Raw genomic sequence first — 26,469 nt, 5'->3', positions numbered from 1 at the left:
AAAATAGCTACGATAGTAGTAACCAAACCTGCTTTGTTCTATCATCACTCTCACTTTTGCCTTATATATTATGCTAGCCAAAACAATTCAGAGTACTGCTCTCTAGCTCTGAGTGAAGGGTGGTGAGCTGTGACCAGAAGTTTGGCTGCTTACTCTCTCCTGCTTCTCAAACCATGGCACACAGCCTTGCTTAAGCCCTTTCCACATACTAATTCAGCCCCTGGAAAAGTGGAATTATAGATATATTTATCACCGTATTTCCTTTCTGGATGATGAGAAAAGTGAAACGTTGCACATCTCAGTATCCCTCATAAACCTGCTCCTTTTATGTCTGACGTGGGACAAACCACCCAAGTGTCATGTATCTTTTCTCATATATTTTTTTAGAAAAGATGGTGGAATGTAGCACCAGCAACAAGTGGTGCAATTCCTTAAGAGTGAGAAGCACAGAGCCAGAGGAGCAGTTCTCTTACCTTCAAAATATGCAGTGCTTCACAACCCGCTAAACCATTTTCCTTTCTGTGTTCTGAGACAACACAAAGTATTTTCAGACATCACAAATGGCCAATCATGCGTTCAGCTTCAAATAGTGCATCCCCCTTGCTGTTTGTTTCCTGCCCTTAACCTCTTTTCCTGCACTTGTTTTCTCAGCTTTTAACACATCGACTGATCTATACAAAAAAGCAGATTATAATCAAAATCATAATAAAATCTGTATACCAAGTCATTATCTATACAAGCCTTCCAAGAAATCTCAGTGTTTCACAGGAAGACAACTTGGCTTTTCACCATTGCTACTATTTGCCTTCATGCCTGTTTGACCACTGACATTCTGATATGCAATGTATTCCTAGTAAGGTTAACTTTCAGACTGTGCTAGCATGGTTGTAATACTGGCACATACATTACACCATGGGGATGTGTTGTGAGTCTGGAGACTGCTTTTAATTCAGTGCCATTGGTTTTGTTGTTATTTTTAAAATTATTTCTGGAGTGTTTTCTATTTGGGCTCACTTTTTTCATATCTGTGCCATCTCCAGCTGCATCAAGATTTCTAATGGATCATAGGAGGCCTTTCTGTACGCACAATTCACTTGTGGCAAATACTATTAAACAACTGCATCCTCTGTATTTCTTGAGGTACAAGGTCAGAAATTCCAGTGACCGTTCAAGCGGTCTCTGGATTGACGCTGTTCCTCTATGCATTCATTTTAAGAGATTACAAAATTTCATTAAGGCCATAGTGGCAGACACGTATCGGTGATTTGTAGCAGTGAGTGCTGTGCTGAGGGGGCAGTGCGTATCCAGCCCGCACCCTCTGCTGCCTCGCCCGGCCTTTCCAGCAGAAACAGAGCGAGCACCGAACTGACCATGGAGCTCCCTCTTGTGGGAAAGAACAGCTGATGCGCTTGGCGTTTAGAGCGCTGGAGCTTCACAGTTACGAAGTTTGGGGTTGGTTCTGGGGGTTTGTTTTTCTGTCTGTGTCACCCAGCGCGGGAGAATCAGGAGTCTTTGTAAGAAAAACAAAACAAAACAAAGCAAAACAAAACAACAACAACAACAACAAAAAAACAAACGCAAGCACAGAAGTGGAGGCTTTTTAAAGAGAAAGAAACCCTGATTTCTGATAAATACGTGGCTGAAATTAAGAGCTATCTTTGTAGCGTAAGGTAGCACTCACTTTTGTGGTAGTTTGACATGACCAATAATCTCCTGAAGTCCTGTCCAACATACATCACATTACGATAGCAGTCCTCTTTCTTAGGACTCAGAGAATGGCAGTGAGGTGAGTCTGACTTGGAGAGCAACAGGAATGATATGGATCATATGACCTACAAGAGTATGAAAGAAAACACCCCAAGGGTCACATCAGCATTCAAAGGGAGAAATAATATCACTAAGGATGAAAACAAAAGGTTTTTACAGTAAAAATGAGATTTACCTGCCTGGTGACTCTTTCTTGAATGGCTCTTGATTTGTTACCAGTTGTTTTTCCTCAGATATACGTACTTATTTAAATAGAAACTCATTAGCTGATTAACCTGTATTATGAAAGGCATGAACTAGCATAACACTAGTCCATCTTTGCGGAGATAATTACATCTACTCTTTCACTCTGCTTCACACTCATTATGAATTTCACATTCTCTGATTTCTTATCTACAAACTCCACAGGAAATGGTTATGAAACTGGTGCCATCAACACTATGAAGGCTTCACCTGGTAAAAAAAATTATGTTTTAGCTTGCCTGCATTCAGAGTTAACAGAATTGTTCTGACACTGCTTTCCACAATCTGAGGGCTTTCCAAAGCAAATTGAAATTGCTGATAAAATGGATCAACAAGCATAGATGCAACATAAACAAGATAAAAACATTTAAGAACTTGCAATCTGATATTTCTTTTCCCACCCAAGGTTAGGTTTCCCTTTGTGCTTTCCTAAGCAATCCATCAATTGTAAGATCTAAGATTCATTTTCGATGATCAATTATTTATACTTTGCAGGGGCAGCCTCACAGGGGCTTAAAAAAGGTCTCAAAGCATCCTTCACAGCTTGAATGGAATCAGGCCATCTCCAGAGGATAGCTGCTGACTAACAGACTAATGCAGTTTTGGGTAAAGTTTTTGGAACTGAGGAAGATATAAACCACTAATGACCTCAAGCAGTGTACTTAATCATTAGGAAAACTGTCCCAGTTGATTTTCAAAACAACATTGCTGAAGAGATTATATCTCTGATTTTGTACGAGAATTACGGTCAGCAACAAGAGTCTGTGATTTATTTTCTTTATTTACTTCAAAAATTATATATATATATATATATATATATATATATATATATATATATAATTTACTTCTGATTCATTTTACACTGTAGGTACCAACCGTGTGTCTGCACTGAAACCTAGCACCTACCTAGCATAGACAGGAAGACATCCTGCAAAACCTGCCTTTTGACCTCCAGGACCGTTATCAGTGCTCCTAGGAAAGAGGCAGACCAGTAACTGCTCAGTAACAGCCATGTGAAACTACAAGGATGCACCATGGGTATAGATAATACTCAGCAGAAGGACTGCTGCTGCAGCCACACTGAACTTGTCCACCCTACAGGTCAGTTACTGTCCTTCAAATGACAGTAACTGGTACTGTGTCTGAGTTTTCTTCTCTGACACACTTCAGCATTGCTCAAACTGCATAACAAGACTGCTTATGTCCAAAAAATATATAGATGCAAGCACAATTTGGTCAGAAATGCAGGCTCGAGCCTGTTCATCATGGTAGCAAACAGCCTTGAAGCACATCTTTAGAATAACTACTATATGAATTATTTCCTCTTACAATAACATCTTTAACAAGGAAACAAACTGAGAATAAATGGATGATAACAACACACAAAATTCTGAGTTTCAAATCAGTTCATAGACAATTTTCCATGTGCAAACAAAGGATTTTAATACTATTTTTAAGAGCTTCTACCAGTAATATGAGGTTAGCAGTACTCATGCACTCACAGCACAGTATGAAGCAATGGCCATGTGGCTCTAATGGCTTGTAAAATTGCTTTGAAAAGCATTACAGAAATGCAACATGTTTTATGTGCATGCACTATACACAGCAGTAGAGTGAAATGTCTTTTTCTACCCTCATTCAAGCTCAGTTAGCACAAAGATTGTGGCTCTGGTGCCCACTCAGTATCAGACACAGTACAAGTGGAGCGTGTATTCATCATCCTGTGAAAGAGATGCAGGTCAGGATATTCCACAGTCAGACTCCTTACATACCCACATATTCATCTTCTTTACCAAATGCTACATTGTTGACCTTGCCAACAGAATCAACTGCAAAAGAGAAAGAGAAAAAAAAAAAAAAAGATCCTAGATCTCTATTACATTATTTGTAATTGCTCTAGTTTACATCACAAGCTATGGAAAAATAAAAGTAATTAAAAGGCTGCAAGCCACCTTTTCACTCACTTTTTCATAGAAGACAATTTTTGATGAAATGAATGGTTGAGAATCTAGAATATTTTTAGCTCAGAATCATAGAACTGTTTGAATTGGGCTAGATGACATTTAAACCTTGAATGTCTGCAGGGACAGAGCAGCACCACCTCACTGAGCAACCTGTGGCAGTACCTCACTGCCCTTGCTGCAGAAAACTTTTTCCTTATAACCAATCTAAATCTCCCCTCTTAATTTGAACCCACTGAGACCTGTTGAAGACTCTGTGCCCTTCTTTCCCATATTGCTCCCTTTAGATTCTGACAGGCCGCTCTCAGCACCCTTTTCTCTGAACTGCCATTTGTATTCTGTTCCCATGAGGATGCAAATTCAGTAATCAAGATTTCTAGAGAATTATCAAAACCCAGCATGATAAAGTTACATAACTTTTGAGTACAAGTTTTTCTGGCAGACAGATGAGCACATGGTGCTGGCAATGTCTTCTTGCGCTGAGACAAGGATGTCATATTTCCACTACACAGAGAAAAGTTCATGTAACAATACCATCCAGCACAAGCAAGTCTTCAACAACAAGAGAGCCCTCAGAAAGATAGTTTGAATAACATTTTTCTCCCTCATTTCTAAAAATGCAAATTTTTACTTCTGATTTTAGAGCTTTTGTTGTTGCAGGTGCTGTATGTTGGACTACAGAGCAGTGTGGCATTTGCAGAGTTGAAAATCAGCAGCAACTTGAGCTTTCTTGAGCTTTGCCTTCTGAGATTTCCATCAGGTTCTGTTCCAGCCCTGTAGAAGCCAAAAAGTTATAAACTCAGGTCATTAGAAATAACATCACCCAATATTAAAGGTAGTAAGAGCTGAATGAAGCCCCTCAAAAGACTGCAGTTAATATGCTTGCAGTTGTGTGAGACAGGCTTCAGTGCTCAAAAAACCTCCCCAGTCCTTGATGCAAAATACAGACAAGCAAAACTTAACGTACTGATGAGGTCTCCTGTCCCAATTTGAGCCATGTGCCCCGTGGTTTTCTCCAGCTCCCTCATCATGGACTGTTCAAAGGCCAAGGCAGCAACTCGGGAAAAGAACTCTTTGACATTTTCCCCTAGGAAACAGAACAAAAAGGATGCGTTTTTGCAACTGCACATCAGTGCCTGATCAGGTACGAACAAGCACACCTGTGAACAGACCACTGCTTAATACTGGGAAGGATCAGGCATCTCCACCAACCTGTCTTCTCATCACTGCAGGGAGAAATGCCCTTTTTTCCCTACTCTAGAATAATGCACCCTTTGGTTGGTTGGTTTTTTGTTTGTTTTAAACTCAGCAACAAGGAGGTTTCGGTTTGTGGCACAATATTTTCATTCCTAATCAAGTAGGAGTGCATACATGTCTTTAAGTAATTATCCATGAATTAAACATGCTTAGACACTGCAGTAGCTTAAGCACACCTTTCTGTAAACACAACAGTGAAAGCACATGTGCAGATGCTTAACTGAAAATCAACCATTGATAAATATGAAGTCTTGAAAGCAGTAAAATGCAGCAGGATGCTTAAAAATACACTGAAATAAAGGTATAAGGAACTTCAGCATCCTTCCACTTTAACATTAGCCTCTTTGGTTACATTATTTTTTATATCTTTTGCAGTAACTTACCTGTTTTGGCTGAAACTGACCAGTATTCTGCCTGCATGTCATTGGCAAAGCGGATAGCATCCAGCTCTGTCCTTTCACAAACAGCATCTGACTAAGTAAAAACCAAGGAATACCTTTAATGTAAGAAGCATGCTGGTAATAACACAGAAGTAGTGCTAGCACCTACAGTGGGATGCTTCCTGTTCTCACTGTAGCATTTCTGTCCTTCCCTGGGAACTCCTGCAAGCAGACAGCTGAAGCATTCAGATGCTTGGAAAATAAATTACTTAATGTTGTTTTTAAATTGGAAGCCCCCATCTACCTTCTGTTACATGAAGCAAAGTAACAAGGGCAACAATTGTACCTAGCTATGCAGCATGGTACAGAGCAATAAAGAAAACAGCACAGTCATTGGTCTTCAAATTCTTGTACAATCATTTGCCTTTAGCAGAAAGTCACTGGACTGAGTAATCATAATGATTTTTTTTGTTGTTGTGTAGTCCTTCTTCTGTCTCAGATCCTTTTTTTGTACTCAATCTATTCTTAGTATGTTCAAATACAAAGTTTTCTCTCCACACCTCCTGTTGTTTTTTTTTAAATTTCTCTTATCTCTTCTTTAAGACTTCTTCCCCCTTTAATACAGTTTTCTTTCTTGCACCTCATTTTCCCATTCATTTGCTATCTGTGATCAGTCATATCAGTATCTTGCCATTTGCTCACCACCAAATCTTTTTTTGTTCCAACCAGAAAGATGAAGATGGAATTTGGCTCATTTTCTCTCAAAGCATCTTCCAGCCACTGTCTGAAAAGCAGAAGAGAGATGAGAAAATCAGAGGCAGTATGGAATAATTGAGACAGAGACACATAACAGGGTAACAAGAAAAGCTCACAAGAGTGAGCTGATGCAAGAGTGCCAAAGGCCTTTATTCTGTTGTCTTTTTTTTTTTTTTTTTTTTGAGACAGAAAGGGAACAGGAGCTTTTCCAACTCCACTGAATGCACGCCTTCCACTGCTGAAAAGTGGAAACATGCTCCCAGTAGAGTGTAAATTCTACAATAATATTAATACTCAGAGACGAGTATAATAATACTCAGTATAATGGAAAAGGCAAAATTTTTACAGTGATAATGAAAAAAAAGAAGCAGAAGAAAAAATTATAAACAACATAACAGATTAGGCAACAAAGGGAGAAAAGAAGAGTGCAATAACTTCTCCAGTAAGATTACAAAGCATCTCCCCCAATTGCATGACTCGTCTCATAAGCTTGTATATTTTTGTTACTCTGGCAACCAAGTTCCTCTGGAGTCATCCAGCACAAGGCAAGGAGGGAAGAGTGCGTGGGGGCAGAAATCAGGTTCAAATGTTTCAGTTATCTTCATTCAAGCAGATACGCACACACAATATATATGTAATTTTATGAAGTCTTTTGTGGATGCATTAAATGCCACAGCAGTAGTCTGAGGAAAGACCCCAGTACACATTTGAATAAGACAAAGTACAAGCTGTGGAAAGACACGTATCTGCTTTACTGTCATAACAGCATGATAGAACATGTCAGCTCTCAGCCCGGTGACAGCAGTGTGGATCACAGATTCACAGTGTTTTGCTGCCTGTGCTTAAAGTGAAGCAAGTTTACTCACATCAGCTGGTGTGCTGCTATAAACAAACCATTTTAAGTACTGAACTAATACACCTTGAATTAAAAACGCAAGGTCTGTGTAGGTATATAACACTCTCAGGATCCAGCAAGTTCTCAGCAACTGCAGACTGCAATGCAATTAAACCTTCTGTGAAAGCTGTAAAAGCTGAGCCAAAATACAGAAACTTACTTGGTGTGATCCAAAGTCTGGATATTAGCTAGATCAAACACTGTTATTATAACTGTAATGAAAGGACAGGAAAAAAATAATTAAGTTTAAAAGCATATCAGAAATCTCTCCAGTTTAACTCATCTTGTTAAACAGAAATAACACACATACAGTACAACAGTGGATTTAACATGGAGGACTTAGGAGACACTGTTAGGCTGATCCCCCACCCTTTCCAAGACACAGGTACCAATTTTTAATCACTTCATCATCACAACATTCAGAGCTTGCAACAAATGCATTCATGAGATTTTCAGTCTCTCTCTCTTCCCAGTAATGGAAATGCCATTCCCTTGCATGTATCTACATGTGTCTTTCCAAGGAGCATATATAGGTGTATATACAATCTCATGTTACAGGCAGTATCAAATTAATATTGATCTCACCCTCTGCTCCTCGGTAATAAGCAGATGCAATGCACTTGAACTTTTCCTGACCTGCTGTGTCCCATCTGTGCAGTGGGGGGAAAAAAAGAAACTTTAGGTTGATGAAATCAAGCGTAACCTGAGCAAACATACTAATGAAGCAACAGACTGGTACAAGTTGGTAACACCTCTGTGGTATTACACTCTTCTCCATCTGGAACATGTTATTCATTAACTTCTGATAGAAATACAAGTAAAGCTCTATTACTTAATTAAGCCATTTCAGTTCTGGTTTTATCCAGAGTGAATTTTTTTAACTGGTCATTTTGGAGACTGTTCTTTGAGACACAATTCAAACATTTGTATTCTGTATTGTAATACTCTTTTCTTCAAACATCTCAACTTCATCTACATCACATTTATATCTTTCCATGGCAATCTAATTTTGAAAATGCATTTTCTGCACTAATACCAGACAAATCATACATCTGCTCATGCTGAAGTCTTGCAACTGATACTTTGATAGCAGTGCATTCACAATTCCATTAAAGAATAAATAAGCAAGTAAATAAATAAAATTGAAAAAGGAAAGAAAGAGGTGCTGATCCATGAAGATGATAGACAGTTCTCCCACCTACACCCAGTACTGCAGAGGTCTGGGACTTTGTTACAGCACAGCACTGCCACTACTTGCAGACGCAGCTTGTACAGAAATCTCTCAGCAAGAGGGGGCACCAGTGCTTATCGTATGGAAACGTTCTACATCACCACCAAGGAGTCTGAAGACAACACAACCTCAAGTTTAGCAGCCCATGAACCTTATTGTCTCAACTGACAACATACTGACTTATCAGTGCAGATTTTAAAGGCATTCAAACTCCAGAAAGGCAGGGCTGAATAGAATTTTCAAAAACAAAATGGCACCGAAATGGATAGGAAATAATTTGTGTGTTTGTCAGTAAATCTCATTGGCCATCTGTTTACATCTCTAGGCACTGATATTTCAGAGAAAATGTGTTCCTAAGCAAGAAGTTTCTTAAGATTCATGCACTAAAATGCTTCATCCAATGAATCGTATCTCTGCTCTGATCATGCTGTAGCACAGATAATTAAATACTGCACATTATAGAACAATACAGTTAGCCAGGTAAGATAGCAAAGGACATTCTCCAGTGGAACCAAAGCAGGTGTGAGAAGGCCAGGATTCCCACTAAGCTGATAAACATAGCTAAAAATCAGAAATGTTGCTTAGATCTTTTTGTGATTTAGGGAATGACATTTATTTTGCAATTAGGAGATGCTGAAATAATCAGTGTCCATAAAATTGACTTCAATTACTGCAGGAACCTCCCAGCCCCCTTCAGAAAGGTCAAGTTCTGTGCTCACAAAGCCTACTAAACCCAAATGGCAGAGTAATACAACACTAGCACCCAACAAAACAAGTTGCAAAAGCTTCTGCTCCTCTTCCAAGAAGCTTGAGTAAAAAAGATCTGCAAATAGTGCAAGACTTCCAAAATGAATTTTCATTGACAAAATTCTAATGTTTCCAGGAATGTGAGATCCAAGAGGAAATTAGAGATTTTACTTATTCATTTATTTCATTAAAACTGCAAGTGCTGGTGCAGAACCTGTTTTTCAGATCATATTATGCTATGGGCTTTTTTATTTATTTTATATCTTTGTACTACCAGAGCCTGTAGCAACTTAAACTCTTCTGAGATTGTATTGCATGTGGAACTTAAGCCACGTTTCAACTTACATCTGGAGATTATATGGTATGCCAACTATTTCAAAACGTTCAATTTCAAAATCCACCCCAATGGTCGCCTTGTAATCTCGTTCAAAATGATCCCTACAGAACCTGCAATGAAGGAGGGGGCAAGGATGAAGTTTTAGTAACTCATGGCTACAAATAGCTGCAAAGTAACACTAAGATAAATTATACAGAAAAGAACTAATAGTGGAGCGGTTACATTGTGCAGAAGCATTTATAAAAACATTGAGACATCAAAAAATAAAAAAAACAGTGAATAACAAACTGGAAAGTACATACATCTAGCAAGTCCTCAGGATGAAATAAGAATCAAAACAATTTCTTTGCACTGTCTAGGAGAGGCAACATCAAATTTTTAGTTACAAAATAATATATTTTGGGTCACAAACACAAAAGGAACATGTGATTATTAATGAGATTAATAGCCAGCAAGATTCCTTTGGAACACAGAAATAATTGAAAATGCAAACAGACAGAATGCAATCACAAGCTACAGAAATTCAGAGCTCTGTTCACCAAATTTGCAAGGTCTGGCAAATACTGCACTGTATCATATTTGATTGAATATATATTCAGTTCAGATTCCTGAAAGCTTTACAGCAACAAGTGTTTCGCTTTCAGCATGGAAAAGAACTGAACCAATCCATCTGCTGCAATACACCATACCTGTGGATGAGGCTCGTTTTCCCAACATAGACATCTCCTACCACAACCACTTTGGATATTTTCAGCCTGTTAGGAATATTCAAAATATTTCATGCTTTTAGTAGTAATTTCAATATTGTCACTGTAGCAATTCTGATGTAGATCCTTAAGTTGCGAGTGATTAATGCATCTGCAACTCCAGTTTACCTGAATGCCACAACGCTGCAGAAGGACAAAACAGTCTTAAATAGTAAGAAAGAAATTCTATGATTCTATGATTCTATGAAAAAGATCAAAAACTCTGGAGCAGAATTAACCATTTCTTACTTTGCATATAATTTCTATGGGGCAGAAAGACCTTATTAGAAATGCTTCCAAGGAAATATTATACACTTGGCAGTTTGTACTTAAGACCATATAGCATCTACATCCATAGAACTCTTCAAAAGTACAAGTTTATATTTTTCTGCCACTAAAATTAATTATGAGTTTTTCATTGACTTGAATAGTATAGAATCAAATCTTAAGTGCACAAATATGGAACTGCTGATAATAAAATAATTTGCTGATAATAAAACCCATTGCAGAATCTGTCTCTGGGAAAAAATAATGGTCAGAGCCAATACATTTTCTGACTACCTGAAATAACATTAATCTGAAGCTCGCCTCATGCCAATAATCCTCTTTGCTCCGGGTTCTCCTGCAGAATACAGCAGATGGGCTGGAGGTGACTCACCTGCACTCTTAAAATTGAAATGCAGCGTATCTGTCAGGAGATACAGGTGGATAAATGAGTGTACAGTATTTGTTGACTGAAACTTGGATTGACATCTCCCCTGCACATGCTACAGAAATGGCTTAGGAGGTTTAATATTGTTCTGTATCAAAGAATGGCTTTTTAAACAAAAGATTCAGTCTTGTATTGAATGCTGTATCTGCTTATATCTGGTTTAACTCACTACAAATTAAATCTACTACAGGTGTGTGTTCTGGGAGAGAGATGACTAGAAAAAAATTTAAAGAACATTAGAATTCAAGATTTATTTTTCATTAGAATTTTAGTCCAGAATTTTGCTCCAGTTTTAAGGAAACATTTAAGACAAATTCTCAGCATGGATACTTTTAAAATATTAAAGCTAGATTCTTATGTGCTACAGGCAACTTAAAACTGCTGTGTTTATATCTGCTCCAAAGCCTTTATCTAGTTCTTACTTGGTACACTCAGTATGCAGTCCTTTTGTACTCTCTAGTGGTGCCAGTACATCTGTTCTTGTCCTTGCAAATGCTCTAGGACTTGCTTTTCATGCTGACTTGCATGGTCAAAATTCAACACTAATTTTAAACAGTTGGTTAATCCTTTAAACTAAGTTATCTGTTACTAAGTAACAACTCTGTTTCTTTAACTTCACTTAAGCCAGGAAGAAAAAGATCTTTAAAACATATAAAGAAGCAGTATTTCATTCATTTACTGTGAAATGGTATAGAAGAACCACGGAGACAGGTTAAGCTGATTTCAGTCACAGTGGAATGCTCAACATGTGGAATCAGGAAAAGCTTCTGGAGGAGTCAGGCTATAAAGAGGTTAAAACATTTGTGTCTCATTGCACACTTGGGTTATTAGAAACTTGCCCAGCTGTTCCAGTGCTCTGCTGACAGGCAGTCCTGAGCTGTGCGTGGAAGTGGTCTTTGATCTGCAGACAGGCCTCAGGAGTGTACCACTGGAGACACAAGAGAACAGCTACTGAGATAAAGTCCATAATGCCTACTTATCAACAAGCCAAATCAGCAAGGTGAGATAGAAAAGGAGATTACTTCAAAAAGCTTGTGAAGCACAGAGATACTCCAGCTCATGAAAAGGGACAGTTTGGGTTAGAAGGCAGTAAGGCTGATGCACAGGTATGTTTGTACAGCTCCACCAAGTATCAGAGCCCTAATGAACTTCCACAGTAAATATATTTGTCAATCAGTTTGTACAATATTAATTATCTTAAATAATTCCAATAATCTAAGACATTCAAGAAGAACACAAGTGGGAACGCGTCACTAGAAAATCATTTGGACTACGAGTCTTTTAGATCTCTTACTTGTGAGAAGCACTGATTTTATTGCTAATTTTCCATTAAGCTTAGCAGGCTACAAACAAGGAAAGCATGTTTTGCCTCATATTTACTTAAAATAACAGTGACACTTTTCATAAAATTAAAAGCAAAATAGGAGGTTGAGATTGAGAATGAAAGAAGTGCAAAATCCTCTCAAAAAGAGTGTTTTGAACAAAATTAAAAACAGAATGGCAATTCTTTGTCCTTACCTGCCCCTAACCATTGCATTTTACTTCAAGGACAAAACTCTTTGGGGGTATGATGATCTTCACTATCAGTTTTCCTACAGTGCCTTCTACGTTTGATCTACAGTATGACTAAGTTTCCTACTCACACAGAAGATTAAAATTGCTTCAAATTCTTCAAGTCAAAGCTCCACATAGACCTAATTAGTCTTTCTGAATATTAAATAACAGCTATGGTTCTAATTTCCTCTCAGTGTAGGAACTCTGTAAGCGTGGTAATTATTAATGTTTGGCTAAAAGAACAGATATTGTAAGGTAACACTTCTGTTGCAAAAGTCACTTTCTGTTAAGGTTAGAGGAAGAAACCTGGTTTATTATTAAGTGCACCAGCACCAAACGGGAAAACAAGGTCACATTCACCTCTGAAATAAATACTTAAACAATTTGCAGTTTTAACAGAGGACATCAAATATACATCAAACCAAAATACTATCAGCACAAGGGAAAGACATGGCAGGTGATACATCCTCTGAGCAAAGTGATAAAGAACTCTTACCTTAGGAAACTGGGAGATTATTCTGTCCCTGCTCACTGGGGGAACCATATGCTTTGGGTTGGACTTCATCCTCCAAACTCAGGTCTGTTCTGCCAGATAGAAAACATGCAAAGTGAGACAAAATATTGAGGAATTGTCTCAACACAGGAAAAACATCAAAAACAAAAAATGAACAGTCCTTTTGGACTTGTTTCCTCCTAGTACAACTGGCAGCTCTTTGACTTCACGTTAAAGAAAACATGTTTCTCATGAAAAAGGATGATTTCTGTCTGCAGAAATATGGGAAGAAATAGTGGCTTTTTCTAAGTAGAAAAGCACTGAGTAATTCTGGAGGAGGACAGAGAACTGTTCACTTAATTCAACACAACTGCTATAGTTTAGTCCTCAAATGACTTTGTAGTGCTTAATTTAAAAAGCCCACACCTCACTATTTTAAATGCTACTGCATAAAGCATGTTTATTAATGTTAGGGCATACCACATTCCATTAGGTCAGAAGGGGAAAGGAGAAACAACAAAGTTGCCATATTTCTTGGCACAACATCAAACTTTCACTCAACATCAGCTCATAAGGAACAAAGTCAGTAGTTAGTCTGACATGGAAGAACAGCGTTCACAGGAAAATTACAATTGAATCAAGATATCTCACTTGAGAAGCAATGATATCGTTATGAAAAGAAGGGTTGTGGGTTATTGAGAGGGAACTCTTTGTAAGGCACCAGTTTCTTACTGGCATTCAGAAGAATCGAACGAGAGCAATCCTCATGCAGCAAACACAAGGAAGGACTCACCGTGCAGTGCAGATGCGGCAGGATCCCAGCCACACGAGCCGCCAGCAGCCGCGTGCCCATGGCAACAGGCTTGCAACAGTTCCCTTCCTCTCCTCCTCTCACGGACTGAGAAGGCGGGGTTGGAATGGAGCAATTTAACCATACGCAGGGCTCTGGTTTTAGAAGAACAAACCTGTTACAGTGGCCATGCAGATTCCTTTAATATTATGCATATTAGCAACTACAAAGAAAAAAAAAAACCTCCAGAGGTTCTGTTTTGCTCCCTTCCTCCCCCAGAATTTCAGCTTTCTTTCATTCCAGCCTTAGAGTCAGGATGTGCATGCAACTATGAGCCATTTTGAATCACATAAACGTCTCTAGTAATTACCAATCTTGACTGATAGCATATCAAACAATAAAGATAATAAAGAATAAAAAATCCCATTGCTCTTCCGTATTGCCTAAGTGTTGTTAATCAGTTTAGACTGCATTTAGGATGCTAAAAGGTTTTGCTGTTCATTTCACTTGGATATAAACTTCCAAATTTCAGGAAAAAAATAAAAGCCCTCACATTCAAATAATTGTATTTCCATAATGCTGCAACAGTCTTGGGCTTCTTAACATCCAGGAGACAAAAGTCTCCCATTTAAAAAAAAAATTAAAGGACAAGTAAATAAGAAAAAAAGAAAGTGTGTAGCATAAACAAAAACCCTGCAGTTGTTTTGCAACCATAAGCAAAGAATAAAGGTCAACAAAACTACCAGACCACTACTTAGAATTACCATTTTATTCTCTTTTGTGAGGAATTTCTTCTGTGAGGGATCACTTCAGGCACTCATGTGACTCGATCCACACTGAAAGCAAACAAACAAACAAAATACCCAAATTTACAGCCGATGTGTCACTGAGGACCAAAGATGACAGTGTTTATTTTTAACCATATACACAGTTCTATCAATCATACTCCTGACTGCTCCAAACCTGGATCCGCTTCGTGATGTGCTCCAAAATAACAGTTCTGAAAGCAAAAAAAGAAACCCTCCTGGTTGGTACCAGCATCGCACACACTGAATTTGCTCCATTTTCTCCTAGTTCTGGCTCAGCACATCCTCAGCGTGTACCAATCTGTCCTGAGTGCACAGCATGACTCATTGCTCGTCTCCTGGAGTTCTTTCACAAACTAAGCCAGGAAAAAATAATCAATTTAACCACCTCAGTGAATCCAAAGTCCAGGAGGACCAAGGTAAACAAGGAGAAGTGTTTTAAAATCAACAGGCCGTTTTCCTTTGGTGCATTTCAACTGAATTTCTCTCGCAAACGCACAATTACCAAACCAACAAATTAGCTGCAACATCAGGGGAAACAAGCCAGTGATTTAAGAAACACAAAGCTGCTGAAAGTGCTGAGAATTATAGGCACTGAGATCCAGGTTCTCTCTTCCCACAGAGCTCAGTCACAAGTCTCCATGGCACCACATCGCTCCCATCAACAGCATCAGCCACAGACAAAAGATTGAAGGCTTCAACTCTGCATAAAATCACTTAATACCATGACCACTGATTAAAATCACTATACCAAGGTGTGGTGAAAAAAGGATGAGATGAGTTAAAGCTGAGGGACGTGAGAAAGTTTTGACCTTCGCGTCTGCCATCTACGTGGACAAAAGTTCACATTCTTCTATAGAAATGGTGAAATTTCAAAAGTCTTCCATTTGTAAATATCTAATTCATTCAAGGAAACTAACTTCTACTTCAAACAATTTGTTCTTATTAAAAAAAAAAAAAAAAAAAGAAAGGAAAAAAAAGCACCCTTTCCCGAGGATATTTTTTAAAGCAGTACTTTTCTTCTGTGGATCTTGGTGATCAACAAACCAGAATCTATTCCAGTGTTTTACTACATTAGCTCCTTTACAGAGAAGGCAGTTGGCGTGGGCCCCCACACGGCAGCGATTCCCGCCCTTTCCTCACACGCGGACCCACCAAGCGCCGCTGGCCGCTCAACTCCCCTCGCCCCACGCTAGTAGCGGCCACACATTCCGATTCACCAACCACGCCGCGGACGCCACTGCCTTTCAACAACCACCGCCGAACGCGCTGGTTACGCTATTGACGCAAAGCTGGAAACAGTAGAGGAAAGGAGCGCGGGGCCGCGCAGTTTTTATTCACAGAGCTAGGCTTACGCAAAGGGCGGGTTGCTGTGGTAACCAGAACGCGGGCGCGCAGGCGCCGTAGAGCAGCAACCGGGGCTCAGGAGAGCGGCGTCTGTGATTTTACGGTCATTTGGTTTGCTCTTAAGAAACAGATGCTATTGTTAAGTAGGATTTTATATATATATATATATATGATTTTCTTTTTCCGTGCAGCTGTGTTTTGTTGTGTTGAGCAGTTTCCAGGGTTTCAGGCTGCTCCATTGCTGCGCTGAGGGCGGTGGGCAGTCAGCGATTCTTTCCAGGATCATTAACGAATTCCGAGGGCAGGTTTCCACTACAAACCTTTAGAAAGACCGTGTTTCTGAAAAATGGCTTTTTGATAGAATTTGAATCCCTTCGGTAGCATGGAACATTCTAAAGGCGTTTTAACCCTTTAAAAAACACTTCTCTCATAATTTTAAGCTTTCTCCTTGCTTCTTCTCTTGATATTTTTCAGTATTCAGTAGAAGCTCAAACCAGAAAGAACAGCTCATCTGATGAACCATCCCAGCCTCTTCTTTCACAGCTTCCTAAAACCTCACACATGCTGAAATTGTGCTTTGAAGAGACAGAACCATTCAGTTTTAATGCTAATTAATAGTGGTGGCTTTGGTACATCAGTTATTTGTCACCAGAGTCATTTTACAGTATTTTTTAAGTATAAGAAGAATCCTCCCCAGACAAATCAGGAATGGCAAGTACTCTTATCTCAGCCAAGCTTCCCCCTGATGTAGATCCAACAAAAGCTCCTATTGCATTTGGGAGGAGAGCTCTGCCTAAACTGAATAGAGAGATACAATCTCCTGAGGTGCTGACTCAGCAACGGGCATTGATGGCACTCTGTGATCTGGTCCATGACCCAGAAAATATCTACCAGGCAGTCCAAATAGGTAAGTGGTTTGCTGCCATAAGCTTTGACACAGTGGTGGTGACAGAGAGGGATGTGCTGTACTGTGTTGTCCTCTTTTTACTCCTGCGGTATAATTGATGAGAGAGAAATGGCCAGGAAGACATCCTGGTTTTAATCTCTACTTGTTTCGAACCATAAAAAAGTAGAGAATATAATATTATCATTAAAAAAAAGAAAAAGAAAAAGAAAAAGAAAGAAAAGAACAATCCACACTTCTTTAAAGACAGGCTAAGGGAACTGAGCTTGTTCAGGCTGGAGAAGACAAGGCTTTGGGGAGATCCCATTGCCACTTTCCAAGACTTAAAAGAAGCTTTGAAACAGGAGAGACTTTTTACATGAGCAGATGGTGATAAGAACAGGGAGTGGTTTTACCCTAAAGGAGGGGACATTTAAATTAGATATTAGGAGGAAATTCTTCATTCTGAGGGCAGTGAGGCCCTGGCAGTGCTGTCTAAAGAAACTGTGAGTGCCCTATAATTAGAGGCCTTCAAAGCAAAGTTGGATGGGGCCCTGGGCAGCCGGATCTGGTGGCTGGCAAGCAGCCCATGGCAGGGCATTGGGACTGGGTAAGCTTTAAGGTCTCTTCCAACTTAAGCCCTTCTGTGATACTGTAACTATAGAGAATGAAAAAATAGCAACAATGACCCCCTTTTATATTTCTTCATTCAACAGGTATCTACCTGCTTCTTGTTGAGTACCTCAAGCATAAAAGTACCACTCGACCTCAGTGGACTAGTGATTCATTTAGTGATTAACCAAAATTAATTTGCAAGGGCTATGAAGTCACTTTTTGCCATTCTTTCCTTCAGCAGTGGATAGCACAGCACACTCAGCTATAACTACTGGAGAGTGAAAACATCAGAGCTTTACACAGAATATTTCTCAGAAGTCTCATAATAATTGTAGAATGAGACTGTAACAAGAGCCTCAGGAACTTCATAAGAAATTAAAACTAAATAACCAGCTTTTTTATACTTCTCAGGATTACATCTGCTCACTATTTTTAATTAATATATATCCTAACATTAGGAATAATCTTAAATTTGCAGTTGAGGGGAAAAAAAAGTCATGCAAGGTTATGTTCATAACATTTTTTAGTAGTCAGTTGTGTATTTACAGTATCGTTATGTAAAAATGAAGTAGTCTTTAGGTTTGTCACTATCACACACATTTTCTTCATAAGAAGCACCAATAGTCATACAAAATAATGTAATCGTTGTTCAGTTAGCATTAGTTTTTTCTTCTCCAAAAGAAAGAAAAAACTAATTTCTTTTCTCTACTGCCAAACCAAGTTTATTTCAGCACGTGGAAGGTAAGGCTCTGTGCTCTTACACAGCCCTTGTGAGACTTAACGTTTACAGAAATGTAGTCAATCTGCAAACACCCGCTTTTCTAAAACAGTAACAGCACCACTGACATCAGTATACCTTTGTTTTTAGAGTTATATAACTTCCTAACTCTTAGCAAGGTTAGAACATAATCAGGTACAGAATTCAGCAGCTTGTTTCTAGTATTAACCAACAAGGTTAATTCAATGGGAACTTTCCATTATTCTCATCAGCTGTCAAATCAGACAATTATGTGGGGTTGATGTATACATTTTTATTCTAATGTGAATACACTTCAGAATTGACAACAGGGCATTTTTGGCTTTAAGTTTCTGCTATACTTGCAGTACCACACTGAGAATTTCAACCCCAGGACAAGATGAAAAACCAGACTGCTTGCACTTGAAATTGTGAGGCAGAAATGAGCATTGCACTATCAGACTAGTGCTGAAGTTATAAATACTAAAATCAATGGTTGTGTCACACAGGTTTCTTGGAGAACTTGAAGACCTTGCTGCTGCATCATGACAGTACTGTCCGAGAGAAGACAACAGAAGTTCTCTATATAGTGTCGATGCATAATGTTGGCAGGTAGGAATAATTCCTACCTAATGGCATAAGAAGTAATAAAGAAGTTTCTGTGAGAAATATTCACAGAAACTCAGAATTTCTAAGTTTTTGCAAGATAGAAGCAATGAAAACAACTTATATTTAATATAATATTTAATTAGAGATTATTGCCATTGCACCTGCCAAGTATTTGAGTTATATTATGCTTAGTTAAATCTGTTCTCCAATGTTTATAGGCAAGGGTTGATACAAAATGCAGTCATACCTGTCCTCACTGAACTCTTGGATGACCCAGAAGACATCTGTCGGAAGAACACACATCAAGTGTTTGACATGATGGCCAAGTTACCTGAAGGTAGGGGATTTTTCAGTAATTAATTATTCAAAAGGGGAAAACAAATGACTTCAGTGTTCTTTCATCTCTCTGCCTTTAAAGAATTCTGCCTCGTACCTGTGCAGACAGATAGGTATCATCCTGTGATTATAATAGACCATAGTAGATCATAATAGAAACTCCAAGGAAGCAAAAACTTAACAGAAATATTACCAAGTTTATTTGTTTTTTTGTTTTGTTTTTAATACATATCAGTAGTATTTATTATTTTTTACAGCGGTTATTCTTAGTTCTTTCAAAACTCCATATTTCAGTAATAAGCCTTGCTGTTCAGTCCGTACTGAACTTTATTCATAGCTATAGACTTCAGATTACTGTACCTCTATTCACATCTAATGCAGGACCTTATCAATCGTCTCATTTTACTTAGGAATTTTCAGTTTAAACAGGGAAACCACTTCACAGTTTAGGAACTTCTGCAAAAAAGGTTTTTAAGATATGAATTTGAGGCTTAAACTTGCAAAGTACAAATAATGTTGTATGCAAAAACCTATTTGGCATGAGGTTCTTAAGATACAACTTTTTCTACTTAGCTTAAGTATCTTTTCTTAATAGTTTGATATTTTATGATCTTTTTTGAACAGGCTGCACAAATTTGAGCTGCAATTCTGTGACTGTGAGGTCAGAGTTTTGATAGCTAGGAGTAGATATTCACTTCGGCAATAGCAAAGGATGAAGAATCATAGAAGACTAATGGTTAAATATTTGCTGCTTTAGTTTATGTCTACTATTGCAAGTGTGCCTTGTTTTCTTGAATGTTTCAGTTTGTAGCAAATTTTGAAGTTGGTGAAGTTAAGAACAGTCAACATGCATTCAGTCAGTTGTACTTCTAAAGTGTTTCAGCCGCTTCAGAATTCAACTTGGACACAGGAAGAGCTTTCTTGTTGGGTTTTTAAAAATCCTTTTAAGTATTCACTTCTATTATGTCAGTAGAAGTTGAAGGGAATTTACTTCTCACCTATGTTTATGTTTTAACGTACTATATTCCTTACTCTGGGGAACTATTCACAAAAGCTGAATTCAAATGCATTTTATCTAGTAATTTGACATATATCACTTGCTTGGAAGCTTTGGTGTCAGCAACTGCAACTAGTTAACAGTTTGCTTCTAAATAATGGTCTTTTGTGGGCAGACTGCCAGTTCAACAGGTTTTAAAAAAATTAACTAAAAATGAGAGTTACATAGAAAGCATTTTATCACAATCATCATTTCTGCTTAGAGAAATATGATAGCAGTAAGCAGCACTAACTCTTGGTGGTACCAAAACATAAAAAACTGCTCATTAAGAATTCAAAATACATTCCCCAGAGTAGAGGATATGTAATTGTACATCATACTGCCACTTAGAGATCAAGGACAGGTCTACCACCACTGTTCCATCTGTGTCCCTGCAGGCATCTGAATATTTCATCTTAGCTCAGGAGTCACTGATGGGAATTATGAGGGCTGTACAACACCAATTCAGTGACAACGTGAGATTATTCTATATGAGGAGAAAAGAGTTACCTCCTGGAGTGAAAGATTATTGAACCCCTGCTGCGCTGAGAGCTGTCTCTCTCCTTGGAACATTGCCTTTGGTTGAAGGCAGAGGTTTCACAGAAGCTCTGAAGTGAGCAGAAGTCTGCCATATAAAGAGCAGCTTCCAAATCCTATTACAATCCCAACTTAGTGAAAGTTCAGAAGACAGACTACAATTCTGAGGACAGCTGATTCGAAGTATCTCATGAGCCAAGACTAATAGCTGTTTTCCCATTTTACCTCTCTGATGTTAGATACTGGTGGCAGATAAGAACTGGGTTTTCCAAATCAAGTTACCAGTTACAAACTTTTTTTCAGGAAACAGTTCTAGAGTTTTATAAAGTAGAATAGGCTAACGAGTAGCATAAGGGGAAAAGTATTTAGTTTTAGAATTAGTTATTTAGTAAATGCTGTATATCAGTGCCTTCATTACAATTTCCTTACAGATGTAAGTAACAACAGTTAATTAATTAGAAACCTGCTATTATAGTCTGCATAGAATTTCTTTCCCTTCATTAGTTCTCAGTATAACCCTGGTATTTACAGTACTCACATACTCTATTTCTGTGGGCCAACTCTTTCCCTATTTTTTTTTTTTTCTCTTTATGAGAAATTTAAAGTGGATGTAGAGGAATTATTTACATCTGTGATGCAAACAGAACTTTAATCTCTGATCCTATACTCAGAACTCTCAACCAGCTCACATCCTCTTTATGCTTTCCTTGAATTATGCCTTTGTAGGTGAAATTGTCTTCTAAAGTTTCATTTCCTTAGCTGTGAAATGATCCCAGATTTGACCATTTCCTTTTTGCTACTAAAAATGCTTAAGAACTTATTCAAGATAGAAATCCTTGCCTTGGTTAAGCTAGTCTTGAATAGCATTCTTCAGACAACATTTTTATATAGCATAGTTTGACATTTGGGGGGAGGGAGGGGGAATAAAAAACAAAATAACCTGATCCTCAGAAGATCTGAAATTATTTCTCAATCAGTGTAATATGTCAAACGAATCATCTTTGCCTGGTAATTGTCATCTTCAGCCACTCAAAAAGCTATCTAGCTTCATCTCTCTTCATATTCACTTCAACAGTTCACATCTAGATAACCTTGTGTGACACAATGGAAGGCCTGGTAGTGCCTTCTACCAGAATAGAAGCATGCTTGTAAAGGTGTTAGACATGATTGATTTTAGAAAGCAATACAGACAAAAGCAGCTTACCTTTTCCAGAGGCTGATAATCTCAAAAAGGACACAATCTTCAAATAAAGGCACACTTTTTCAGTTGCTAATCCTTAAATGGGGGTGAGGAGGAGCAGACCCCAGGGTCTGGGCCCAACTCTTCTGGTCATTTGGGCTCATTGCTTGCACCTGTGCTCCCTGGCTTAGCCACGCCTTCTCACTTTGTGCACAGTCACTGGTTCAGTGTGTGGCCTAGCAATTCCTGTATACCTTGTATCACCTGGAAGAAGGCAGCAACTAATAAAGCATTCCCCAGTTATGTTTCTGATGTTTTTCTATGGCAATTTCCAGGACCAATAAAGCAATAGGCTTCATACTAGCCAAAAAGGAACATAAGCTGTACATGCGCCTGGCATGTATTTAATAGAGGATAAAAGAGGAAAAAGAACCAGTAGCAGGAGAAAATGAACACTGGCCAGGAGACAATGCTAGCAAAACTTCAACTCTTCGTGAAAACAATTAGTTGAGATTCAAGAAGGTACTTAATGTTACTGAATATTATGCAAGGATAAGTGACCTTGGCAATAACAAATGCAAAAAAAAGCTGTGAAAGAAAGAAATATTTTTCCCAGGATGTGTACAGTACTAAAAATATTTAATAGTTCTTAGCTATAATCTTTCCTGTATTTTAAGAGTACTTAATCCTTTTAGACAAAAATTGAAGTGGATTTGATGACACTGGATTTTGAAAGCTTACCAGGACCTCTTTTTTGGAGAAGTCCAACAAATTGAAGTTCCTCTGTCTTCACTGACCCTCACTGTCCTCAATATTATACATTTACAGAATCATAATGAATCAGTTCTATGAATAAGGACTGTTTAAAGATACCGTTTTCCCTTTGAAACCTGTTTTGTTGTGTGAAATGCACATAATGGAAGGACAGATGGCATTCTTATTGCAGCAGATGGAACATCTCTTCTGTGAATGTCATTGTTGTCCAGGTAAAGTGACATCCCAGCTCTTCTAATACAGTTTTTTTTTTCACTGCATCACTGATAAACCTGAGAGCTGAGGAAATAGTTGCCAATTTAATTGCATTCTTTATTCGGGTGGAAGGTTGAGAGCTAGGGAGTTTCATTTCAGGGCCTGTCTTGGATACAGACTTTTTGGTTTTAACCTTCCCACACCTCAGTCTTCTTACATAATGGGAAAATAAAATCATTTGATTTCTATGTAAAACAATTTAATGCCTTAGAAAAGGGTAGCCATGAATTACTTAGAACATCAAGATCAAAAACATCATAGAAATTAAATTACTGGAAGGTTAATAGCAAGTCATTGCTATTCAAAGAATGATTATATGAACTGATTAAACTTCATTATTTACTATTTTATTCCATCACATTCTTATGTGTAAATTAACTACAAACATGTAGTAAAATGCACTGCTTCGGTTTCTCTTTTATCTCCCAAAAATCAGAATTTGAGGATAAATGCAATTAACTTCTTTTATTTAGAAAAATCTTTATTCTTTTGATAAAATGCCCTAGGTTCTTCACTGCTATTGTAGATTGCCTATAGTACTTATAAGGACCTTCTCAACTGAATAATTTTTTTATAATCGATAAAGTATTTCTTATTCTCTTCAAAATTAACTATGCTTTTTGTTTTGCTTTTTTTTTCAATCAGCTTTCTTATCTTGAAGCTGTGCTCTAATAAAAGCCAGTATTTTCTTGTCACTCTTTTCACCAGTCTGAAATGGCCACTGTACTATGAAAGCCAGAGGTGAAAGGGGCATACCAGCTCATAGTCCATTAATGGGAAAAGGAAGGCCAGACTCATTGTAAATCTTTTCCACAATTTTCACAATTAGCTAATAAAAGTGTATCACACTATAGAAAGCAATTTAGAACGGAAACACTATGGTAGTTCTCTCAATTTTCTTTCCTGTTGCTTCTTAATCTTGATCTATGGCTTCTCTTCTAAAATTGCTACTAACGATCTCCCAAAAACATCTAACAACAGGCAGTCATAATTTTTAAAGACATTACATGGGAAGACATCCCTTGAAACTTGCAGAGTTGGTCAAATGTAATTGCTTAAGATTGAAATTTCCTGAATGTTAGTGAATAAATTGAACAAAACATTCTGGAACCAATTAATAAAACTCCGTATTCTTAAATGAATCATAACAGTATTCAATTAAGTAACTGGTATATCATAACACTAAGTAATGAACACACTATAGACAAATGCATTATCATTTGAGTTATTTATTTTTTAAGTGGACAGTTTAAATGTTGATGTTATTAACCATTTTGTTTTAAATTTCTGAGAGCCCTTGGCTGAGATTTCTTGCACTAATCATAATACGTAGGGGGAACAAAAGTAGAAGGATATTTTCCAGTGTGCATGTGTGTCTGTGTCTCTGTGTACGTATGTGCTTTACAATTATCAAACATATATTTACACACCAACTTTACACTGAAGTCTTTAAGAAGTCTTTTCTATGGCAGGGGAAAGAATCAATTGATCCATCTGCGATTTTCCAGTAGAGTCCCACAGAGTTTCTTATGCATTCAAACCTTTGCCGGAATGTTACTCCATCCAGTAGTGTTTCTTTATGAGATGAAACCTGGAGCTGAGGAATGTATCTCTTCAGTTTCCTTGACTTCACTAAACTGTAAATAATTTAAATTATTAAATTGAAATATCAAGACATTTAGTTATTGTTCATATCGCTCATCTTTAACCTTCTAATAATACATCACATTTTTTAAAATAATTAAAAACCCAACGAAAAAAGACTTTGGAGGCTATACACTACACAATCGCCATGGCTCCTGTTTCTTGGGAAATCTGTTACAACATTACAGTTCCCAGAACGTATTTGGAGCAGTGGAACAGAATCGTCCATTGGCAACTTTCACATTCAGCAGTCCAGACACTACAACAATAATTTAAAAAACTGCTTTGTGATTTATTTTTTATCTGTATTAAAAAAGAAACACTAAGCTACTTCTTAAATATAGAGTGTTGTTTTTTGGGTTTTTTTGGTTTTTTTTTTTTTTTGTGAAACACCACAAGATTTGGCAAAAAAAGATGTAAAAGAAGACTGTTTTGATGTATAAAACTCCTTATCAGTAGAAGAAACACTGACCTTAATTTGGCCTATTCATTGATTCATTTTCTGTAGTTTTGCTGCATATTTTGAAGCCTTAAAAAGCAGAAAGGGCTGATAGTCAGTTTGGAAATCACAGAACAGTTGTGCACCAACAATTCCTTTAACAGGCAAGGTGTCCATGAAAGAGTAAAGCAGAAGTGTGTACACAGTATATGCTGTGAGTCATGTGCATACCTGACACCTGTGTATATAGTTGGGCTGTGTGTACCAGTACAGAGGGCACATGTCCATTCTCTATATCTTTAAGTAATATTTTCCTTAAGCACTCCTTTTCTGCAGCTTTTGATTTGAACTAGTTATTCACCCCAATGCAATCATTCTGCTTCACATCATGCAAATGAGTTCATCTATCACTCACCAGCTTTATATCTTCATGTCAGTAAAATTTTAGGACAATTGGATGATTATTTCTTACATAGAACATGATAACACTCCCACTGTAGGAAATAGAATGAAACAAATGGAATAGAAGTGCAGTGACTGTGGTGAAAACATCTCCACAGAGTTAGGCCTCAATCTCTTTTGTTGATTTTGTTTGAATTTTTTGTGTGGTTTGTTTTTCATCTGGGGGCATTTTTATTTGTTATGTGTGTGTGATTTTTTTGGAGAGGAGACTTTCGCTCTCCATAACATATATTTGTGAAAAATAATGTAACAGGCTAGTGGGGCATAAGAGGAACTGCATACATACATCAGATTTCCCCTTTTCTCTCCTTGGGCTAAGCGTTGCCCCATTGTTTCCACAAGAAGTGGAAATGGTTAGCCTCTTTTTCAATTACTTCAGCAGAACAGATTAGCCCAAGGATTCTTAGCAAAGGCCAATGTATTTGAGATTGTTCTGAATGATGACATCTGTCACTGCATCAAAGACAAACTGGATGTTACTGGTATCAGTGGCGCAGGTGAAGTGTGAGTAGATCTCCTTGGTCTCCTTGTTGCGATTTAAGTCCTCAAACTGGCGCTGGATGTAGACTGCTGCCTCCTCATAAGTGTTTTGGCCTTTGTATTCAGGAAAGCAGACTGTTAGGGGGATGCGTCGGATTTTTTCTGCCAGCAGATCTTTCTTATTCAAAAAAAGGATGAGGGAAGTGTTGATAAACCAGTTGTTGTTGCAGATGGAATCAAAGAGACGCAAACTTTCTGCCATTCGACTCTGTAGGTGAGAAGATAACAGGGTAGATAGCATTTCAGAAAGCACACAGAACATACTATTATTTCTATTAATGAGCAAAATGTGTTTACAGAAAGAACATTTCTTCTATTTGGCGACTGTCCATCTTACCTGAGCAAGAAACTTCAGGAACCTTCATTCACTCATTTTGATAGTTTTTTCTACAGTCTGGCTC

At 37.9% G+C, this 26,469-nt stretch overlaps 3 protein-coding genes across 4 annotated transcripts in view; 1 reads left to right on the top strand and 2 right to left on the bottom strand.

Moving 5' to 3' along the window:
• Positions 1-3,437: 3,437 nt before the first annotated feature.
• On the bottom strand, positions 3,438-13,979 carry RAB36 (RAB36, member RAS oncogene family). 2 transcript variants are annotated; one of them, XM_042865797.1, is made up of 11 exons: positions 13,873-13,979; positions 13,083-13,171; positions 11,872-11,960; positions 10,264-10,329; positions 9,583-9,684; positions 7,845-7,909; positions 7,420-7,471; positions 6,311-6,392; positions 5,612-5,702; positions 4,939-5,058; positions 3,438-4,745 (listed from the first exon to the last, which is right to left on the bottom strand). In XM_042865797.1, the coding sequence occupies exons 2-11, from the start codon at positions 13,149-13,151 to the stop codon at positions 4,681-4,683; spliced, it is 801 nt and encodes a 266-aa protein (XP_042721731.1). In that variant the 5' UTR covers positions 13,152-13,171; positions 13,873-13,979; the 3' UTR covers positions 3,438-4,680. The 2 variants fall into 2 exon arrangements, with proteins under 2 accessions (XP_042721731.1, XP_042721732.1); XM_042865798.1 differs by having other exon boundaries at positions 13,083-13,166.
• Positions 13,980-16,627: 2,648 nt separating this feature from the next.
• RSPH14 (radial spoke head 14 homolog) overlaps positions 16,628-26,469 on the top strand; it is a 69,505-nt gene continuing 59,663 nt past the window's right edge. Inside the window, exons 1-3 of the mRNA XM_042866029.1 lie at positions 16,628-16,929; positions 18,766-18,868; positions 19,084-19,202. Coding sequence (XP_042721963.1) covers positions 16,731-16,929; positions 18,766-18,868; positions 19,084-19,202 — 421 coding nt within the window. The 5' untranslated portion in view covers positions 16,628-16,730. The remainder of the gene's footprint in view (positions 16,930-18,765; positions 18,869-19,083; positions 19,203-26,469) is intronic.
• The window catches only part of GNAZ (G protein subunit alpha z), a 46,985-nt gene continuing 44,747 nt past the window's right edge, over positions 24,232-26,469 (bottom strand). The window contains exon 3 of the mRNA XM_042866028.1: positions 24,232-26,276. Within this exon, the coding sequence (XP_042721962.1) occupies positions 25,932-26,276 (345 nt within the window). The 3' untranslated portion in view covers positions 24,232-25,931. The remainder of the gene's footprint in view (positions 26,277-26,469) is intronic.

Source organism: Lagopus leucura, unplaced genomic scaffold (assembly GCF_019238085.1).
Source record: "Lagopus leucura isolate 7727_CA_CO unplaced genomic scaffold, USGS_WTPT01 Super-Scaffold_806, whole genome shotgun sequence".
Classification (NCBI taxonomy): Eukaryota; Metazoa; Chordata; class Aves; order Galliformes; family Phasianidae; genus Lagopus; species Lagopus leucura.
This window is presented reverse-complemented; position numbering and strand designations above follow the sequence as displayed.

Coding starts and splice junctions, on each gene's coding strand:
- RAB36 (XM_042865797.1), bottom strand. CDS start 13,151: ATGAAGTCCAACCCAAAGCATATGGTTCCCCCAGTGAGCAGGGACAGA. Junction 11,961..13,082: donor TAATCTCCCAGTTTCCTAAG/GTAAGAGTTCTT, acceptor TTGTGTCTCCAG/TGGTACACTCCTGAGGCCTG. Junction 5,703..6,310: donor GAACAAAAAAAGATTTGGTG/GTGAGCAAATGG, acceptor GTTTTTACTTAG/TCAGATGCTGTTTGTGAAAG.